Source organism: Bos taurus, chromosome 9 (assembly GCF_002263795.3).
Source record: "Bos taurus isolate L1 Dominette 01449 registration number 42190680 breed Hereford chromosome 9, ARS-UCD2.0, whole genome shotgun sequence".
In the NCBI taxonomy this organism is placed as follows: Eukaryota; Metazoa; Chordata; class Mammalia; order Artiodactyla; family Bovidae; genus Bos; species Bos taurus.
Genome location: NC_037336.1, coordinates 48,044,548 through 48,063,657, shown reverse-complemented (window position 1 = coordinate 48,063,657; position 19,110 = coordinate 48,044,548). Strand labels below are relative to the sequence as shown.

The following is a 19,110-nucleotide window of genomic DNA, read 5'->3' as shown; positions in this document are numbered from 1 at the left end:
ATGGATGCCAAGTTGAACTATAAAGAAAGCTGAGCACTGAAGAATTGATATTTTTGAACTGTGATGTTGGTGAAGACTCTTGAGAGTCCCTTGAACTGCAAGAAGATCCAACTAGTCTATCCTAAAGAAATGAGTTCTGAATATTCATTGGAAAGAATGATGCTGAAGCTGAAACTCCAATACTTTGGCCACTTGATGTGAAGAACTGACTCATTTGAAAAGACCCTAATCCTGGGAAAGATTGAAGGTGGGAGGAGAAAGGGATGACAGAGGATGAGATGGTTGGATGGAATCACCAACTCAATGCACATAAGTTTGAGTAAACCCTGGAGTTGGTGATGGACAGGGAAGCCTGGTGTGCTACAGTCCATGGGGCCCAAAAGAGTCAAACGTGACTGAGCAACTGAACTGAACTGAACTGTCTCTCTTCTGATGGAAGATATACAGAAGATCTTATTATCATTTATTCTCTGTAATGTTTAAGGGAGTCTAACAAATGCGGTTTGCTGGAGCAGCCTTGAAGAGATACCCCATGTCCAAGGTAAGAAAAACCCAAGTAAGATGGTAGGTGTTGCGAGAGGGCATCAGATGGCAGACACACTGAAACCATACTCACAGAAAACTAGCCAATCTGATCACATGGACCATAGACTTGTCTAACTCAGTGAAACTAAGCCATGCCATGTGGGGCCACCCAAGATGGGGGAGGGTCATGGTGGAGAGGTCTGACTGAATGTGGTCCACTGGAGAAGGGAAGGACAAACCATGTCAGTATTATTGCCTTGAGAACCCAATGAACAGTATGAAAAGGAAAAATGATAGGATACTGAAAGGGGAATTCCCTGGGTCTGTCAGTGCCCAATATGCTACTGGAGATCAGTGGAGAAAACTCCAGAAAGAATGAAAGGATGGAGCCAAAGCAAAAACAATACCCAGTAGTGGATGTGACTGGTGACAGAAGCAAGGTCCCAAGCTGTAAAGAGCAATATTGCATAGGAACCTGGAATGTCAGGTCCATGAATCAACGCAAATTGGAAGTGGTCAAACAGGAGATGGCAAGAGTGAACGTCAACATTCTAGGAATCAGCGAATTAAAATGGACTGGAATGGGTGAATTTAACTCAGATGACCATTATATCTACTACTGCAGGCAGGAATCCCTTAGAAGAAATGGAGTAGTCATCATGGTCAACAAAAGAGTCTGAAATGCAGTACTTGGATGCAATCTCAAAAGCTACAGAATGATCTCTGTTCGTTTCCAAGGCAAATCATTCAATATCACGGTAATCTAAGCCTATACCCCAACCAGTAACACTGAAGAAGCTGAAGTTGAACAGTTCTATGAAGACCTACAAGACCTTTTAGAACTAACACCCAAAAAAGATGTCCTTTTTCATTATAGGGGACTGGAATGCAAAAGTAGGAAGTCAGGAAACACCTGGAGTAACAGGCAAATTTGGCCTTGGAATACAGAATGAAGCAGGGCAAAGGCTAATAGAGTTTTGCCAAGACAATGCACTGGTCATAGCAAACACCCTCTTCCAACAACACAAGAGAAGACTCTACACATGGACATCACCAGATGGTCAACACTGAAATCAGATTGATTATATTCTTTGCAGTGAAAGATGGAGAAGCTGTATACAGTCAGCAAAACCAAGACCAGGAGCTGACTGTGGCTCAGACCATGAACTCCTTATTGCCAAATTCAGATTTAAATTGAAGAAAGTGGGGAAAACCACTAGACCATTCAGGTATGACCTAAACCAAAGCCCTTATGATTATACAGTAGAAGTGAGATATAAATTTAAGGGACTAGATCTGATAGATAGAGTGCCTGATGAACTATGGATGGAGGTTCGTGACATTGTACAGGAGACAAGGATCAAGACCATCCCCACGGAAAAGAAATGCAAAAAAACAAAAGGTCTGAGGAGGCCTTACAAATAGCTCTGAAAAGAAGAGAAGCGGAAAGCAAAGGAGAAAAGGAAAGATATAAGCATCTGAATGCAGAGTTCCAAAGAATAGCAAGGAGAGATAAGAGAGCCTTCCTCAGAGATCAATGCAAAGAAATAGAGGAAAACAACAGAATGGGAAAGACTAGAGATCTCTTCAAGAAAATTAGAGATATCAAGGGAACATTTCATGCAAAGATGGGCTCAATAAAGGACAGAAATGGTATGGACCTAACAATAGCATAAGATATTAAGAAGAGGTGGCAAGAATACACAGAAGCACTGTAAAAAAAGATCTTCATGACCCAGATAATCATGATGGTGTGATCACTCACCTAGAGCCAAACATCCTGGAATGTGAAGTCAAGTGGGCCTTAGAAAGCATCACTATGAACAAAGGTAGTGGAGGTGATGGAATTCCAGTTGAGCTCTTTCAAATCCTGGAAGATGATGCTGTGAAAGTGTTGCACTCAATATACCAGCAAATTTGGAAAACTTAGCATTGGCCACAGGACTGGAAAAGGGCAGTTTTCATTCCAATCCAAAGAAAGGCAATGCCAAAGAATGCTCAAACTACCACACAATTGCATTCATCTCACACTCTAGTAAAGTAATGCTCAAAATTCTCCAAGCCAGGCTTCAGCAGTATGTGAACCGCAAACTTCCAGATGTTCAAGCTGGTTTTAAAAAAGGCAGAGGAAACAGAGATCAAATTGCCAACATCCTCTGGATCATCGAAAAAGCAAGAGCGTTCCAGAAAAACATATATTTCTGCTTTATTGACTATGCCAAAGCCTTTGACTGTGTGGATCACAATAAACTGTGGAAAATTCTGAAAGAGATGGGAATATTAGACCACCTGACTGGCCTCTTGAAAAACCTATATGCAGGTCAGTTAGAACTGGACATGGAACAACAGACTGGTTCCAAATAGGAAAAGGAGTACGTCAAGGCTGTATATTGTCACCCTGCTTATTTAACTTATATGCAGAGTACATCATAAGAAACGCTGGGCTGGAAGAAGCACAAGCTGGAATCAAGATTGCCAGGAGAAATATCAGTAACCTCAGATATGCAGATGACACCACCCTTATGGCAGAAAGTGAAGAGGAACTAAAATGCCTCTTGATGAAAGTGAAAGAGGAGAGTGAAAAAGTTGGCTTAAAGCTCAACATTCAGAAAACGAAGATTTTGGCATCTGGTCCCATCACTTCATGGGAAATAGATGGGGAAACAGTGGAAACAGTGTCAGAATTTATTTTTGGGGGGCCCCAAATTACTGCAGATGGTGATTGCAGCCATGAAATTAAAAGATACTTACTCCTTGGAAGGAAAGTTATGACCAACCTAGATAGCATATTCAAAAGCAGAGATATTACCTTGCCAACAAAGGTCCGTCTAGTCAAGGCTATGGTTTTTCCAGTGGTCATATATGGATGTGAGAGTTGGACTCTGAAGAAAGCTGAGTGCCAAAGAATGGATGCTTTTGAACTGTGGTGTTGGAGAAGACTCTTGAGAGTCCCTTGGACTGCAAGGAGATCCAACCAGTCCATCCTAAATTAGATCAGTCCTGCTGTTCATTGGAGGGTCTGATGCTGAAGCTGAAACTCCAGTACTTTAGCCAGCTCATGCGAAGAATTGACTCATTGGAAAAGACTCTGATGCTGGGAGGGATTGGGGACAGGAGGAGAAGGGGAAGGTAGAGGATGAGATGGCTGGATGGCATCACCGACTCAATGGACATGAGTTTGAGTGAATTCCGGGTGTTGGTGATGGACAGGGAGGCCTGGCGTGCTGTGATTCATGGGCTCGCAAATAGTTGGACACGACTGAGCCACTGAACTGAACTGAGGTGACTGAACAAATGTATTGAAGAATGAATCTCTTTAAAGACCACTTCAAAAAAAATAAAGATCACTTTAATTTTTAACCTCCTCAGCATAGCTATTGTTAATCCTGTGATGGAGAGTGAATAATTAGGAGCTTTGCTCCTGCTGCTGTCACGTCAGTCGTGTCTGACTCTGTGTGACCCCATAGACAGCAGCCCACCAGGCTCCCCCGTCCCTGGGATTCTCCAGGCAAGAACCCTGGAATGGGTTGCCATTTCCTTCTCCAGTGAATGAAAGTGAAAAGTGAAAGTGAAGTCGCTCAGTCGTGTCCAACTCTTCAAGACCCCATGGACTGTAGCCTACCAGGCTCCTCCGTCCATGGGATTTCCCAGGCAAGAGTACTGGAGTGGGTTGCCATTGCCTTCTCCGTAGGAGCTTCAAGATGGATTATAATGCCCCTCACTTTTCCTTTTTGAGTTCATCCCACTTCCTTTAATACTACTACTGATGGAGCATTTATGTATCCGTCCAATTTCAACTCCAGGTTTTACAGGATTAATGTAAATTCTGGTAATGAATATCATTTATATTAACCCATTAGAGTAACAATGGGGCAAGTCAGTAAAATTATAGTACAGGTACACCGTATACATACTTTAACTGAAGAAGTTATTATATGTTTCCAGTTGTTTCTATGTTAATCTTTCCTGTGCAGCTGTCACCTGAGAAATGAGATTGTTATAAACACCTTTGTATCCTAAACTTTGCTCAGGCCTGGTGCATAGTCAGGTTTTGATAATCCTTTGTGAAGGAATGTTATTGCAAGAAATAGTGTGAATAAATTAATTCTAAATATTTTAAACTAAGTAATGTCCATTTTAACACTAACTGCTCATAACTGGGAAATTTAATAATATTGTTTATTTACAACTCTTATAATTTATCTATTATTTTAAAATAGATCCTGGAAAGTCTGCGTGCTTAATCAATTGTCCATTGAAGAATGGTTTACTAGAGCAGAATTATAAGTTCACAGTTCCATTAAGACGGCTCCTTGTAGTTTATAGTCATCCATTCTAGTGCTGGTACTTTTTCCTTGGTCCACCAGTTCTGTTCCCAGAGCATTTAAACTGGGGTATGAAAACAAGTTTAGCTGAAGATACATAGGGGAAATATTAGCTTAAATCAATAAAAATGAATTGTATGAATGTTTTATAGGCTAAAGAACTAACCTGAGATTTTCAATGTCATGTTGACATGTTTCTAGTTTCTGGTTTGAAACTTCCATATAAATTTGTGTCAAAGCTGCAATTAAACATCTCTCACTTCTCAAGTACTTGTTGGATGAATATAGAATAACATTTTGAATAATATTTTAGGATTTTTTCCCTTGTGTTGTTTTTACTGTATGTTTAAATATAACCTTAGGAATTGTAGAAAGTAATAGAATGTCATTCCTACTTAAGTGATTGTCTTTTGCAGAATAAAATATTTTAACTCAAATTATAATTTTAAAAGATATTATTTTAAAATCAGGAAATCTGTAATACCAAAAATGCAGAAAGAAAATGTCAGAGACACCATCATTCAGTGCTTTGCTTATGTATATAATACATATACTAAATTCCACTTTGAAATATTAATATGCATGTTTCCAACTGTTTTTATTAGAAATTTAGTTTTCTTGAAACTCTCAATGTGAAAAAAAAAAACTTCAATTTCTGTGAACCTATTTTTTTTTTCCTGAGGGAGCTAAGTAAAGCTTAATTAATCCATAAATACATAAATTTCATGGAAATATTGCAGTGAGAAAAGAGGTAACAATTTTAGTATAGGAATATTAATTTCTAAACCATTCAATTGAGAGCTTACAATGAAATCAGATTCTGGATGGGAATGAATGGAAAACAAAATTTTAGAAAATTAACCACCTATCTCTCACCACCAAAAGAAAAATCATTGCTTTGGAGTCATGGCTCTTCTAAAGAATTATCGGTTGAGAAGTTCATTTTTCATTCTGTTATTAGTGGCAAGGTTGGTAGATTTATTCAATATCTTTTGAAATTATCAGCAGGCTTACTTAAGCACTAATAAAGTGACAGCTGCTGAAGCAGCAGCTGAATCTACTACTGTTACCGTTTAATTTTTGACTTTGCAGGGGTTTTTTTTTTTTTTTTTTGGCTGCTCCATACAGCATGAGATCCTAGTTCCCAGCCAGGGACTGAACCCTTGCCCTCTGCAGTGGAAGTGCAATGTCCTAGCCCCTGCATAACCAGAATTCTCTTACTTTTCTCTCTCTTGTCCTTAGTCCGATCTTCAGGTGTGAAGATTTTAAGAACTCATTTGACTACTTTACTTTCCATTGTGGACCTTGTGGTTGCTACTTCGGTGAAAAGCAACTATAAGGCATATTTTTCAAATATAAGCTTTTTTGTAAATCTAAAAATTGGATACTAGGTTGTATACAGTGTGTTATATATACAGTTGATGGAAGTTTAAACTTTGATATGAAATTTATACAACTTATACATCTCTCTTTCATGCTGCCAGAAATAGAGACCTAGAAATATCAGTGGTCTGAAGGAAAAGGAAGCAGGTGTTTTCGCTAAATATTTTTATCTTTATTACTGTATGGTCTTTATGACAACAATGATACAAAACCAATCTAGAAGAATTCTTTAGGAGAAAAATCAGTCAAAAGATGAACCTCAAGAATATTATCTTCTGTAAAGAAGTTTGGGGAGTGCTGGGGGTAGAGTTAACAATAGTTATAGTTTTATCCATTTATTCATCCATTTAAAATGTGTATTAATTTATTTATTATAAATTATGGCATCTGGCCCCATCACTTCATGGGAAATAGATGGGGAAACAGTGTCAGACTTTATTTTTCTGGGATCCAAAATCACTGCAGATGGTGACTGCAGCCATGAAATTAAAAGACACTTACTCCTTGGAAGGAAAGTTATGACCAACCTAGATAGCATATTCAAAAGCAGAGACATTACTTCACCAACAAAGGTTCGTCTAGTCAAGGCTATGGTTTTTCCTGTGGTCATGTATGGATGTGAGAGTTGGACTGTGAAGAAGGCTGAGCACTGAAGAATTGATGCTTTTGAACTGTGGTGTTGGAGAAGACTCTTGAGAGTCCCTTGGACTGCAAGGAGATCCAACCAGTCCATTCTAAAGGAGATCAGTCCTGGGATTTCTTTGGAAGGAATGATGCTAAAGCTGAAACTCCAGTACTTTGGCCACCTCATGCAAAGAGGTGACTCATTGGAAAAGACTCTGATGCTGGGAGGGATTGGGGGCAAGAGGAGAAGGGGACGACAGAGGAGGAGATGGCTGGATGGCATTACCGACTCAGTGGAATGAGTCTGAGTGAACTCTTGGAGTTGGTGATAGACAGGGAGGTCTGGCGTGCTGCGATTCATGGGGTTGCAAAGAGTTGGACACGAGTGAGCGACTGATCTAATCTGATCTGATCTGATTAATTAATTTGTTAATTAATGACTACTTTGTGTCAGGCACTGTACTTAGGTACTGGAGATACAGAATTGTACAAAATAAAAGAAACTCCTTATTCTAAAGGAACTTCTATTCTATTACCGGTTGACAATGAGTGACATAATTGCAGGTATGATAAGTTTTATTAAGAAAATGAAAACATCAGTTCAGTTCAGTCACTCAGTCGTGTCCAACTCTTCTCCTCCTGCCCCCAATCCCTCCCAGCATCAGAGTCTTTTCCAGTGAGTCAACTCTTCACATGAGGTGGCCAAAGTACTGGAGTTTCAGCTTCAGCATCATTCCCTCCAAAGAAATCCCAGGGCTGATCTCCTTCAAAATGGACTGGTTGGATCTCCTTGCAGTCCAAGGGACTCTCAAGAGTCTTCTCCAACACCACGGTTCAAAAGCATCAGTTCTTCGGTGCTCAGTCTTCTTCACAGTCCAACTCTCACATCCATACATGACCACAGGAAAAACCATAGCCTTGACTAGACAGACCTTTGTTGGCAAAGTAATGTCTCTGCTTCATGGTCAGTAAATAAATGTGATAGAATGAATGGTCAGGAGAGATCCCTTTGAGTGACTGACATCAGAACAGGCACATACATGAAAGAAGAGAATAAGCTATGTGGAAGTGTAAGGGACAAGATTTCTAGGCAGAAGGAATAGCAAGTAGAAAGATCTTGAACAGAAATGTGTGCACAGGTTTGAAAATTAGCATGGGGACCAGAGTTGTTGGAACAAGAGTAATCCGACTAAGACCAGCAGGTGACTGGAACTGATACTGATGAGGTAGCCAGTGTGGTGTAGGCTGAGATTAGATTTTATTCTCTGTGTATTGGAAGTCAGTAGAAGATTCTGAGCAAGAAATGATAATTTGGTTTGTACATGTAAAAGACCAGAAAGGTCGTTCTGGTAGCAGGAGAAGAAACAGGAGAATGAGTGAGTGTGCCTGTGTCTGAAATTCACCATTTGCCCCGACGTGTGTCTTGCTGAATAGGTATTTAATGTATTTCACTCCTGACTGCAGTGTGCATGTATTTTTTCCCCCTCCTCCATGTTTTCTAAACCTACACTTAAAAGGATTCATCAAATCATCTTTTTCAAATGCCTCAGGATTGCATTTCTTTTGCTTACCCTATGCTCTTGGGTTCTATAGTATTTCTATAACTATGTAACAACAGTGTTGCACTCTATCATATAGAGTTATATGTATTTGGAAAATTTTGATCAGTTTTTTTTTTTTTTTTAAGAAATGTATTCTGTTTGCAAAGCTGCAATAAAGTTGCATCTTATAGACTATAGGCAATAAAGCTAACAATAAACCTTATTTAACATAAACCATATTCACATTCTCTGTTCATTTAATCTTGAGAAAAAGTTGAGTGTATCCAGTAGTTTCAGGGATCTCATTTTAACTTAAAAGGTTCTGATATATTTAATTTAAATTTCAGACAGATATAATAGAGTTTTGGGAAAATACAAGAAATGCTTTGTTAATGTGTGTATTCCTATGTAAAACACATGGCTTCTCCTGTGTATATTTTTCAAAATTAAAGAAATGCACATTTGAAAAAGAAAAAGACCAGAGAGATCTTTTAAATGAAAGAAATCAAAGATGACATAAACAGAGGGAGAGATATTGCATGTTCTTGGGTAGGAAAAATCAATATTGTGAAAATGATTATATTACCAAATGCAATCTACAGATTCAATGTGATCCCTATCAAATTAGCAATGGCATTTTTCACAGAACTAGAATAAAAAAATTCACAATTCATATAGAAACACAAAAGACACCGAATAGCCAAAGCAGTCTTGAGAAAAAAGAATGGAGCTGGAGGAATCAACCTTCCTGACTTCAGATTATACTACAAAGCTACTGTCATCAAGACAGTATGGTAATGGCACAAAAACAGAAATATAGACCAATGGAAGAAGATAGAAGGCCCAGAAATAAACCCATGCACCTATGGGTACCTTATTTTTGACAAAGGAGGCAAGAATATACAGTGTTGCAAAGACAGCCTCTTCAATAAATGGTGCTTGGAAAACTGGACAGCTATGTGTAAAAGAATGAAATTAGAACACTTTCTAACACCATACACAAAGAAAAATTCAAAATGGATTAAAGACCTAAATGTAAGACCAGAAACTATAAAACTCTTAGAGGAAACGTAGGCAGAACACTTGATGACATAAATCAAAGCAAGATCTCTAGAGTAATGGATGATTACCCACCTCCTAGAGTAATGGAAATGAAACAAAAGTAAAGAAGTGGGGCCTAATTAAACTTAAAAGTTTTTGCACAGCAAAGAGAACTATAAGCAGGTGAAAAGACAACCCTCAGAATAGGAGAAAATAATAGCAAATGAAACAACTAACAAAGGATTAATTTCCAAAATGTATAAGCAACACATACAACCCAATGCCAGAAAAACAAACAACCCAATCAAAAAGTGGGGAAAAAACCTAAACAGACATTTCTCCAAAGAAGACATACAGATGGCTAACAAACATATGAAAAGATGCTCAATATCACTCATTATTAGAGAAATGCAAATCAAAACCACAATGAGATATCACCTCACACCAGTCAGAGTGGCCATCATCAAAAAGTCTACAAACAATAAATGCTGGAGAGGGCCTGGAGAAAAGGGAACACTCTTGCACTGTTGGTGGAAATGTAAATTGATACAGCCACTCTGGAAGGTGGTTATGGAGATTCCTTAAAAAACTAGGAATAAAGCCATCATACGACCCAGCAATCCTACTCCTAGGCATATACCCTGAGGAAACCAAAACTGAAAAAGACACATGTATCCCATTGTTCATTGCAGCACTATTTACAATAGCTAGAACATGAAAGCAACCTAGATGTCCATCAACAGACGAATGGATAAAGAAATTGTGGTACATACACACAATGAGATATTACTCAGCCATATAAAGGAACACATTTAAGTCCGTTCTGATGAGGTGGATGAACCTAGAACCTATTATACAGAGTGAAGTGAGTCAGAAAGAGAGATAAATATTGTATTCTAACATACATATATATAGAATCTAGAAGAATGGTACTGAAGAACTTATTTACAGGGCAGCAATGGAGAAACAGACATAGAGAATAGACTTATGGACATGGGGAGAGGTGGGGAGAGGGTGAGATGTATGGAAAGAATAACATGAAAACTTATATTACCATGTTTAAAATAGCCAACGGGAATTTGCCGTATGGCTCAGGAAACTCAAACAGGAGCTCTATATCAACCTAGAGGGGTGGAATGGGGAGGGAGATGGAGGTTCAAAAGGGAGGGGATATATGTATACCTATAGCTGATTCATGTTGAGGTTTGACAGAAAACAACAAAATTCTGTAAAGCAATTATTCCTCAATAAAAAAAGAAAGAAACAACTGGAAAAAAAAATCTAAAAACCTTTCTGGTTTTCAGATGAAGAACAGATACTAATTGCGCAAGACTGAAAGCAGGTATCATGCAACATTCCGACCGGGAGGATTCTCTACCATATTTACAGAAAATGAACTGTTTCTCTGAAAGTACACACAGAGGCAAAGCATTTGTTCACATTTATACATTGTGAAGAATTTGGGAAAGTGTGCTACCACTGATAAGTGACATTTAACTTAATACACATCATTTTTTAACTAGCTTAAATGTCTTAACTAAAAACATACCAATTTATTCATGTGCACTTACTACTTTAGTTATTTTACCCTTTTACTAAGCATTTCAGAAAACTATGGAAAAGAAAATGTTTAGAACTGGTTTTCCATTGTTAAACTGCAAGAACTTTCAGAAGTATGCATAAGATGTTTCACTGATCAGGTCACAAATAACATAACATTGTTATGTTTTTGATTCTTGGACTTCATAATAAAAATTTCCTTAACATGATCAAATTTGGGGTCATTGTACCATTCATGAAGCTATACTTTATTATCGAATTTTTGTATTATGGAATTAGAACTTACACCAATAAATTCTACCATTCTTCTTTGATCTTTAATGAGACATTAATCAAAGGACTGCTATTAGCTATATAACTCCACAAAAAGAATTATTCTGTTCTCCCTAGATGGTTAGTTCACTAGGAAATATATTAATGTACAAATAAATCTCATTTCTAGTATGAGATCAGAAAAAAGTTTAATTTTAAAATTCTCTGAGTGATTTCCTTTTAATTTTCTTTTAGCATTTAAGTAACTTAAATTGAAACTGTTCAGCAAACATTTGCTAAGCTATTCCTTGGTGTCAGATTTGTCCAATACCCTAGAGATGTTAGATTGATTATGATCAAGGGCTAAATAAGACAGTTTGGAAGAGTTTCACATAGAATGATAGTAAATTAATCCTTATTAAATTAATAAAATAGTGCTGCCTAGACATCTTTGTGAAATTTCCAGGGAGAGCTACTTTACCATTCTCTCAGTTCAGTGCAATGTGCTTTGATTGAAGAGAATGCCTGCAGGCTTCAAAGTGCTTACATTCTGATAATACAATGGCAACAATGTGTGCATTCAAAACTCTCATATTAGGTGACTTACCTGTGAAAAACTCAGAAATAACACAACAAAGTATTGTTGCATGTTAAACTGCATGGATAAGTTTATAAGTGCATAAATATTTGCTTAGGATAACTTAATGTGTACAGAATGTTCAGGGATGCCTACATTGGAGGAAAAGAATCAGAGACGTGTCATAGAATTTGTATAGTGAAGAAATGGGGAGATCATTTGGGGTATGGGAATATAGGAACTGTAGCAGAAGAATTAGTCATGATGTATTTGGATAATTGTACAGAAAATGGTGGGAAATTAACATGGTTAAATCATCTTTGGGATCAAACTGATGAAACTCTCACAGTTCTGTTTTTTTCATCCATGGAAAAGAAATCACACTACAAATTTGGTTTATCTGTTGTGAGAATTGATGTAACTATTATGGGCAAAGTATGCAGTATAGTGTTGGCCCAGGATGAATCCATCTGAAGCTAGCTACTGCTAACATATTCCTTTTTCCTGCTATTATCACCCTCCTAATTCAGACCTTTGTCATCTCAGGCTCTTTCTTCAAGCTGTAATGCAAGTATAATTGTTTGGAAAGGTCTTCTGTGACCCAATCTGGTGGTTGAAGTGAACTCTCCCTTTCATTTGTACTATTCATGTGACACATAACAATTTAATTATTTATATTTCTTGTGATGAAATTGTTTTTAAAAATCAATTTTGACTACTGGCTCTTGCTAATCCAGGAATACTTTATTCTTTAAAATAAAATCAATTACTAAATCAATTTTCATTAAATTATATTAACCTCTCTCTACAGGGATTGAAAGTTCTGGGTGATTCTGGTTTACCATCAAGGTCTTTTCTCCAAATGCTCAATCTTTAATAACATGATGTTTGATGGAAAAATACCACAGCTCTCATTATAAACATCTTTAATATAATAACATCTTGATTAGATTCCAAAATTATTATATTATTAATGGGTTTCTAATGAGGTCAGAGCTTATTAACAGATAATGCTATAATGTATAAGTAAGTGGTCATCTTTACTGCTGCAAGATAGTTCTGAGGTCTCATTTTTTACATGGATTTTTAACATCTTTGGTGTGCATTCAGTTCAGTTCAGTTCAGTCTCTCAGTCGTGTCTGACTCTTTGCGACTCCATGAATCGCAGCACTCCAGACCACCCTGTCCATCACCAACTCCCAGAGTTCACTCAGACTCACGTCCATCGAGTCAGTGATGCCATCTAGCCATCTTGTCCTCTGTCGTCCCCTTCTCCTCCTGCCCCCAATCCCTCCCAGCATCAGAGTCTTTTCCAAAGAGTCAACTCTTCGCATGAGGTGGCCAAAGTACAGGAGTTTCAGCTTTAGCGTCATTCCTTCCAAAGAAATCCCAGGGCTGATCTTGGAAAAAGCAAGAGAGTTCCAGAAAAACATCTATTTCTGCTTTATTGGTGTGCATTAGATATGGCTTATTTTTGACAAGTGATGTTCAGTAAATTTTGTGTTTTATTTTTAATAGTTAACAACCTAGTTTTAATTAATCAACATATAACATGAATTCTACTAACTGAGGATATGGTTTAAAAGCTCTCTTATTTAAAAATAGTTAATAGGCATTTTAAGATCTGTTTTAGGTTTATTGTAAAATTGTGCAGAAAGCAGAGATTCCATATATCTTCTTCTATCTTACCCCCTTAACCCTACAATTGCTTTTAATATCAGATACCATGAGTGTAGTACTTTCGTTACAAGTGATGAACTTTTATTGATATTATTAGCTAAAATCCATATTTTTCACTAAGGTTCATTCTTCTTTGGATCTTCCATTTTATGGATTCCTTTTAGTTTTATGGATTTTGATAAATGTGTAATTTCATATATCCATCATTACAGTGTCATACAGGATAGCATCACTGCCCTAAAAATGTTCTGTGCTCTACCTATTCATTACTGTCTCATCTCTGGATATCTGGGTACTCACTGATCTCTTCACTGTATTTATAGTTTTGTCTCTTCCAGAATGTCATATGTATGGAATTATATAATATGTTGTCTTTTCAGACTGGCATCTTTCACTTAGCAATTTGTATTTAGGGCCTTCTATGTCTTTTTGTGGCTTGATAGCACATTTCCTGAGGGCTTTCCAGGTGACATAGTGGTAAAGAGTCCACCTGCCCATGCAAGAGATGCAAGAGTTGCAGGTTGGATCACTGGATTGGGAAGATCCTCCGGAATAGGAAATGGAAATCCACTACAATATTAATGCCTGGAAAATTCCATGGACAGAAGATTCTGGTGGGCTATAGTCCATGGGGTCACAAAGAGTCAACTGAGTGACTAACACACAGCACATTTCTTTAAGTTGCTGGATAATATTCTATTCTACACATGTACCACTCTGCATTTTTTTAAATTAAATGGTTAAAAGTATCTGTATCTTTTGTTTCAAATAATTGATTTATTTTATAATTGAAAGCATACTACACATATTTGTGGGGTTTTTTCCTTTAATAATTGGAATATAACTTTTTTTAGGCAGTGCTGAATAAATTTTGAAATTTGATGTATGCTTTGTCAATCATATTAATATAAGCCTATGGAACAACATCTTTGGAATAACGTAGTAAATTTGTCTTAATATATGTTACTTGAATTGTTTCTTAACTTTTGATAATATTTTATGAATTAAAAAGTATTTTATAAGTTTAAAGCATATTCACTAACACATTTTATATGTGACAAAATTTTGCTTTCTATGTGCCTAGGAGGAGGGCAGGTTATGAAGTTAAGTGACACATGATAAAACTGCTGAATTCAATCACCAAATTAGGAATAAACCACCACTCTATGTTGTCCTTTTTTAAAAACCATATATAGATATATATATAAATCTTGTAATTATCACTTTCCTTTCCTAACTTGTTTATTTTTTCAGACGATCTTTACTTCCTTTTCTTCTGTCTTGGAGGAAGTGCTATCTCTTTTGTGGAAAACACTCTATTTTCTTGAACTCTGCACCTGACCCTCTAAATTCTGACACTATAATCTATCAATTCCCACCCTTGCTTCTGTGCATTCTTGTTTCCTTTCCAGTTCTACAAACTGTATCATGAATGAATGAATGATGTCTCCACGGTTCCATTTCCAGTTTCTGAGATGCACGTCTTAGTTAGTTTTAGTACAGATTCCAAAAGCTTAGTTTTATGCCCTTGGTTCCATTGCTAAATTCGCACTATGACAATGAACAAGTTTTTAACATCTGCGGTTTCACTTTCCATATCTGAAACTGGGACTAATAGTAGGATTGTGTAAAAATTAAATATAACACTTCAAGGAGCCTTCTTAGCACAATGCCTGTTGCGTGGCAAATGCTCCAGGGATAAGTTGATATTCATTGACTTATGGATGTGAAATATGATTGTACTCTTCCCAGGACCCTGAAGATCTGTTTTTCCTTTCTGTTTGTTAGGAAATGTCTGTCTTTCTTCATTGCTACTATCAAAGGTATTCTATCCAAGCATCTCCCACGGCCCCCCACAACACACAAATACACACAAACGCATACTCAGAATAATATTGTCAACAAACTTAGCCTCATAGAGAAATTTCTTCCTTAAGTCCTCCAACAATCCCTGAGAAAAGGAAACAGTAAAGGGCCAACCAATTTCATTTTGTTGTACACCTTTCTGTAGCTCTTTCAGATGAGCATTTCTATATATTCTCTGAAAGCTCCATATATTTATAAACATAAAAGAAATATAGAAATATAGGTTCCCATCATAGGTTGAAATAAATGCTTTGGTTATTTCAAAATATTATAATTATTTTTTGAAACACGTTAGAGCTTAAGTTCATCCCTGACAGATGGTTATAACATGGTGAGTGAAAAGCATTAGTAATTTAACATATTTAAGCTACCGTGGAAAATTAGCAACTTTGTGAAAATTGAAAAACTAATTTCCTAATGTGATTTAGGCAAGGCTGCAAGGATTTTCATTAAATAATATAAAACAAATTAGAGAGATAGAAACAAAACTCAGAGGCAGTAAACACAATCATATTAAAAGAGGATTTTCACGATGTTAACTGTTTAAAGACTAAAACATTTTAACCATACTAAATAGTTTTAAAACCAGTAAAAGAAATGTTTCCTGATTATCAGTCAAACAATTTGAGGTAGTTATTATTATTGTTTACAATTTGACCATAGTATTTGGAAAATCACAATTGATATTGTTTATAAAGTTCAATTTAAAAGTATTATGAGCTAGTTTAATAGCATAATAATTCAGGTCCTAAATGTATGATAGTTTTTTCAGTTTTTTCATCCTATACAGTTTTTATTTCTATATGTATTTGCCGTAACTGCGGATTTGCTAATCTAGAATCATAGAAATGAGTAGCAGAGTAAATCAAATACTTCACTTCAGAGTGAAGAATGTTTTAAATGTTAATGTGACTGTTTTGAGACAATTCTGAAGTGTAAAGTCTTTGTTTTATTTAATATGATTGCTACTTTCTTATGATTAAGAGCAATTTTTTTTCCTTTTTTATGTTTCTCTCTACAGAAAGCTGACCTTGCAGTTGCTCCACTGGCTATTACCTACGTTCGAGAGAAGGTCATCGACTTTTCCAAGCCCTTTATGACACTTGGAATAAGTATTTTGTACCGCAAGCCCAATGGTACAAACCCAGGCGTCTTCTCCTTCCTGAATCCTCTCTCCCCTGATATCTGGATGTATATTCTGCTGGCTTACTTGGGTGTCAGTTGTGTGCTCTTTGTCATAGCCAGGTAACATGCTCACTTTTGTGATTTTTTTGGCAATTGTTACCTCTTTTTTCTAACTAATAATTGTCAAAAGTCACAATCAATTTTACTTTTCTTTTTCTTTATTTCCCATGGAGTGCTGTAGAATAATGAACTTTTAAGTCATATAGCTTATTAAAATGTACTGTGATGCCTTTTGGGGCAGAAAGCATGCTGGTTATGTCAGTAAGCTATAGATGCGTTAGAGATTACTCTTTTTAATCAGAAACTAAAAGCAATTCAGATCACTATGATATAAAAAGTATTTCCTCATTTTGAAAATTTATCTTGGACCAGAGAGCAAAACAATGTTTTACTAATTTAAATTAATGAAATACTTATAAGAAAAACCAAAGTAATAAAATTTAAAAGGAGGTTTTTAAAAAAAAGATGCTGATTAAAAATAAGCTTTTTAAGTATAAAAACCTGTCATGATTTTCTATATAAAATGTATATATTTTTTTCACATAATAAACACATCACCACAAAAAATTACATTGTATTTGTTGACATGTAGGGTATATTTAAGTCACAGGATCAGAAACTCAATTGCCTAAGTGAAAAATGCATATGTTTATATCTTATAATGACTTTTAAAGTCTATGATATACCTCACTATATGTGGTTTTTGCTACTCTGTTGTCACTCTGGAAATGAATATTTATGGTCATTTTTTATTTCTGTTTACCTTACTATCAAATTTTCAACAGATAGATTATTTTGATATGGTTTAGTTTTGGTTTTTTTCTTTTTTGGTCTTGATTAAGGAGATTAAAACTATCCCTGGACTCAGAGCTCCGTTGTTACTCAAATGACTTTCAAAGTCAATACTTAGTGTAGTCTTTGAATATTTATTTTCTACCAGATATCAAAAAGAGAACTCTAAATCCAATTTTCACATTGATAATAACACTTAAAAAGTACAGCTATAAATATTTTTGCTTAAATCCAAATTTAAGTATTAAATATGTGGGTAATTTTTTTTTCAATTACATTATGTAGGAGTCTTCTGATCAATTATCACTAAGAACATTTGTCATTCCTTGAACATTTTTTAACAAAGTCATATATTTTTCCTAGCAATGAAAAATGCTTAGTTTATTCAGTTAAGAAAAGAATAAAATTATTATCATATATTTATATTTTTATAATACACATATTTCTGAAATGTATGTGTATATATATCTGAAATATATGTGTATATATTTACATATAAATGTTATATAGACTTATAATTTTCCACCTAATAATTTCAGTATTAATATAAGAGTCCTTCAGAAAATTATTAGTTGTATTTGACTGAAAATCTGTATTAGAATCATATATTCATATTACATATGTAGTTATATGGTAGACTGAGTTAAAATTTTTATTTGAATTTTAGAGTGTTTCCCCCTAAAATGAGAATTTGGAGTATGAAGCTCATAAATTTTTAGCTCCAGTTTTTTCCATATCTTGTGCAAATAAAACCCAACCTCATGTTTGAGATTCTTTGGACCAATTACATCTTTTTTAATAGTGTCTAACACAAGCCGTCCTGGTTTATATGTGTTCAGAGAAATGAGTTCATGGATTACAGCTTAAATAATTCAATGAGTAAAGAACTCTGCAGCCCACCCACAGAACAAACAGTAATAAACAAAGATTCTGAAGTATAGAAAAAATTTTTTTTTGATGTCTGCAGGTACACCTGTTCCCTCGTAATCAAATTAACAAAATTCTCAGGAAGGATATAAACAAAGCCTAGAGGAAAATGTCCTGAGATAGTTATGAGGCAATTGTGTGGGCATCAGTCAAGCTAAATTAAGTTCTAATATCAGTTTCCAGGGGATCTTAGCAGAGACTATTGAATTACTTTAAAATCAACTTAGAAATTTTAGATATTCCTAATATTCTGTGCCTAAATCTTCTAAAATTAGGTTCAAAAGCAAATACGGAGATATCTGAATATAATTCCAGCTTAAAAGTGTATTAGCAAATAGAATCATGTGATATTGATTTGCACTTCTAAAATTTTCTATAGCTCTTAGTTTGATAAACATGAAATCATATAATATGTGTAGAATTATGATAAGCTATACAAATTTTACACAAAAGAAATCCATCTATGTCCTTGTATCTGAAAACATACCATTAACTGGTATGCCATTTTTTAGTGTCTTTGACTTTTAGAATATATTGCTGAATTTTGTCAGTGATTAAATGAATGGATTTGAAAATGATTCTATTTCAGCACATCATTCAATAGTGAGATACAGTTTCATATAGTTTGAAAAATTAAGTTTAATATCTTCATTTATGGGTAAATTGACAAATATTCTATTAATATAGGGTATCCTCTATTAAGAAATATATTTGATGTTCTTAAAAAAAGTATACATAGTGAAAATCAATTCTTTACATATTATCTCAGAATATTTCCTTCAATTCTCAACATTGTTATCTCATATAAATATTGTCAAATTAGAAAAAAAAA

At 35.5% G+C, this 19,110-nt stretch overlaps 1 protein-coding gene across 8 annotated transcripts in view; it reads left to right on the top strand.

Moving 5' to 3' along the window:
* GRIK2 (glutamate ionotropic receptor kainate type subunit 2) overlaps window positions 1-19,110 on the top strand; it is a 731,033-nt gene that overhangs the window by 555,074 nt on the left and 156,849 nt on the right. For 6 of the 8 annotated variants that reach the window (XM_059889840.1, NM_001193063.1, XM_024996832.2 and 3 more), the window contains exon 11: window positions 16,396-16,619. In XM_059889840.1, coding sequence (XP_059745823.1) covers window positions 16,396-16,619 — 224 coding nt within the window. The remainder of the gene's footprint in view (window positions 1-16,395; window positions 16,620-19,110) is intronic. The other 2 variants (XM_024996836.2, XM_024996837.2) reach the window with 1 other exon arrangement.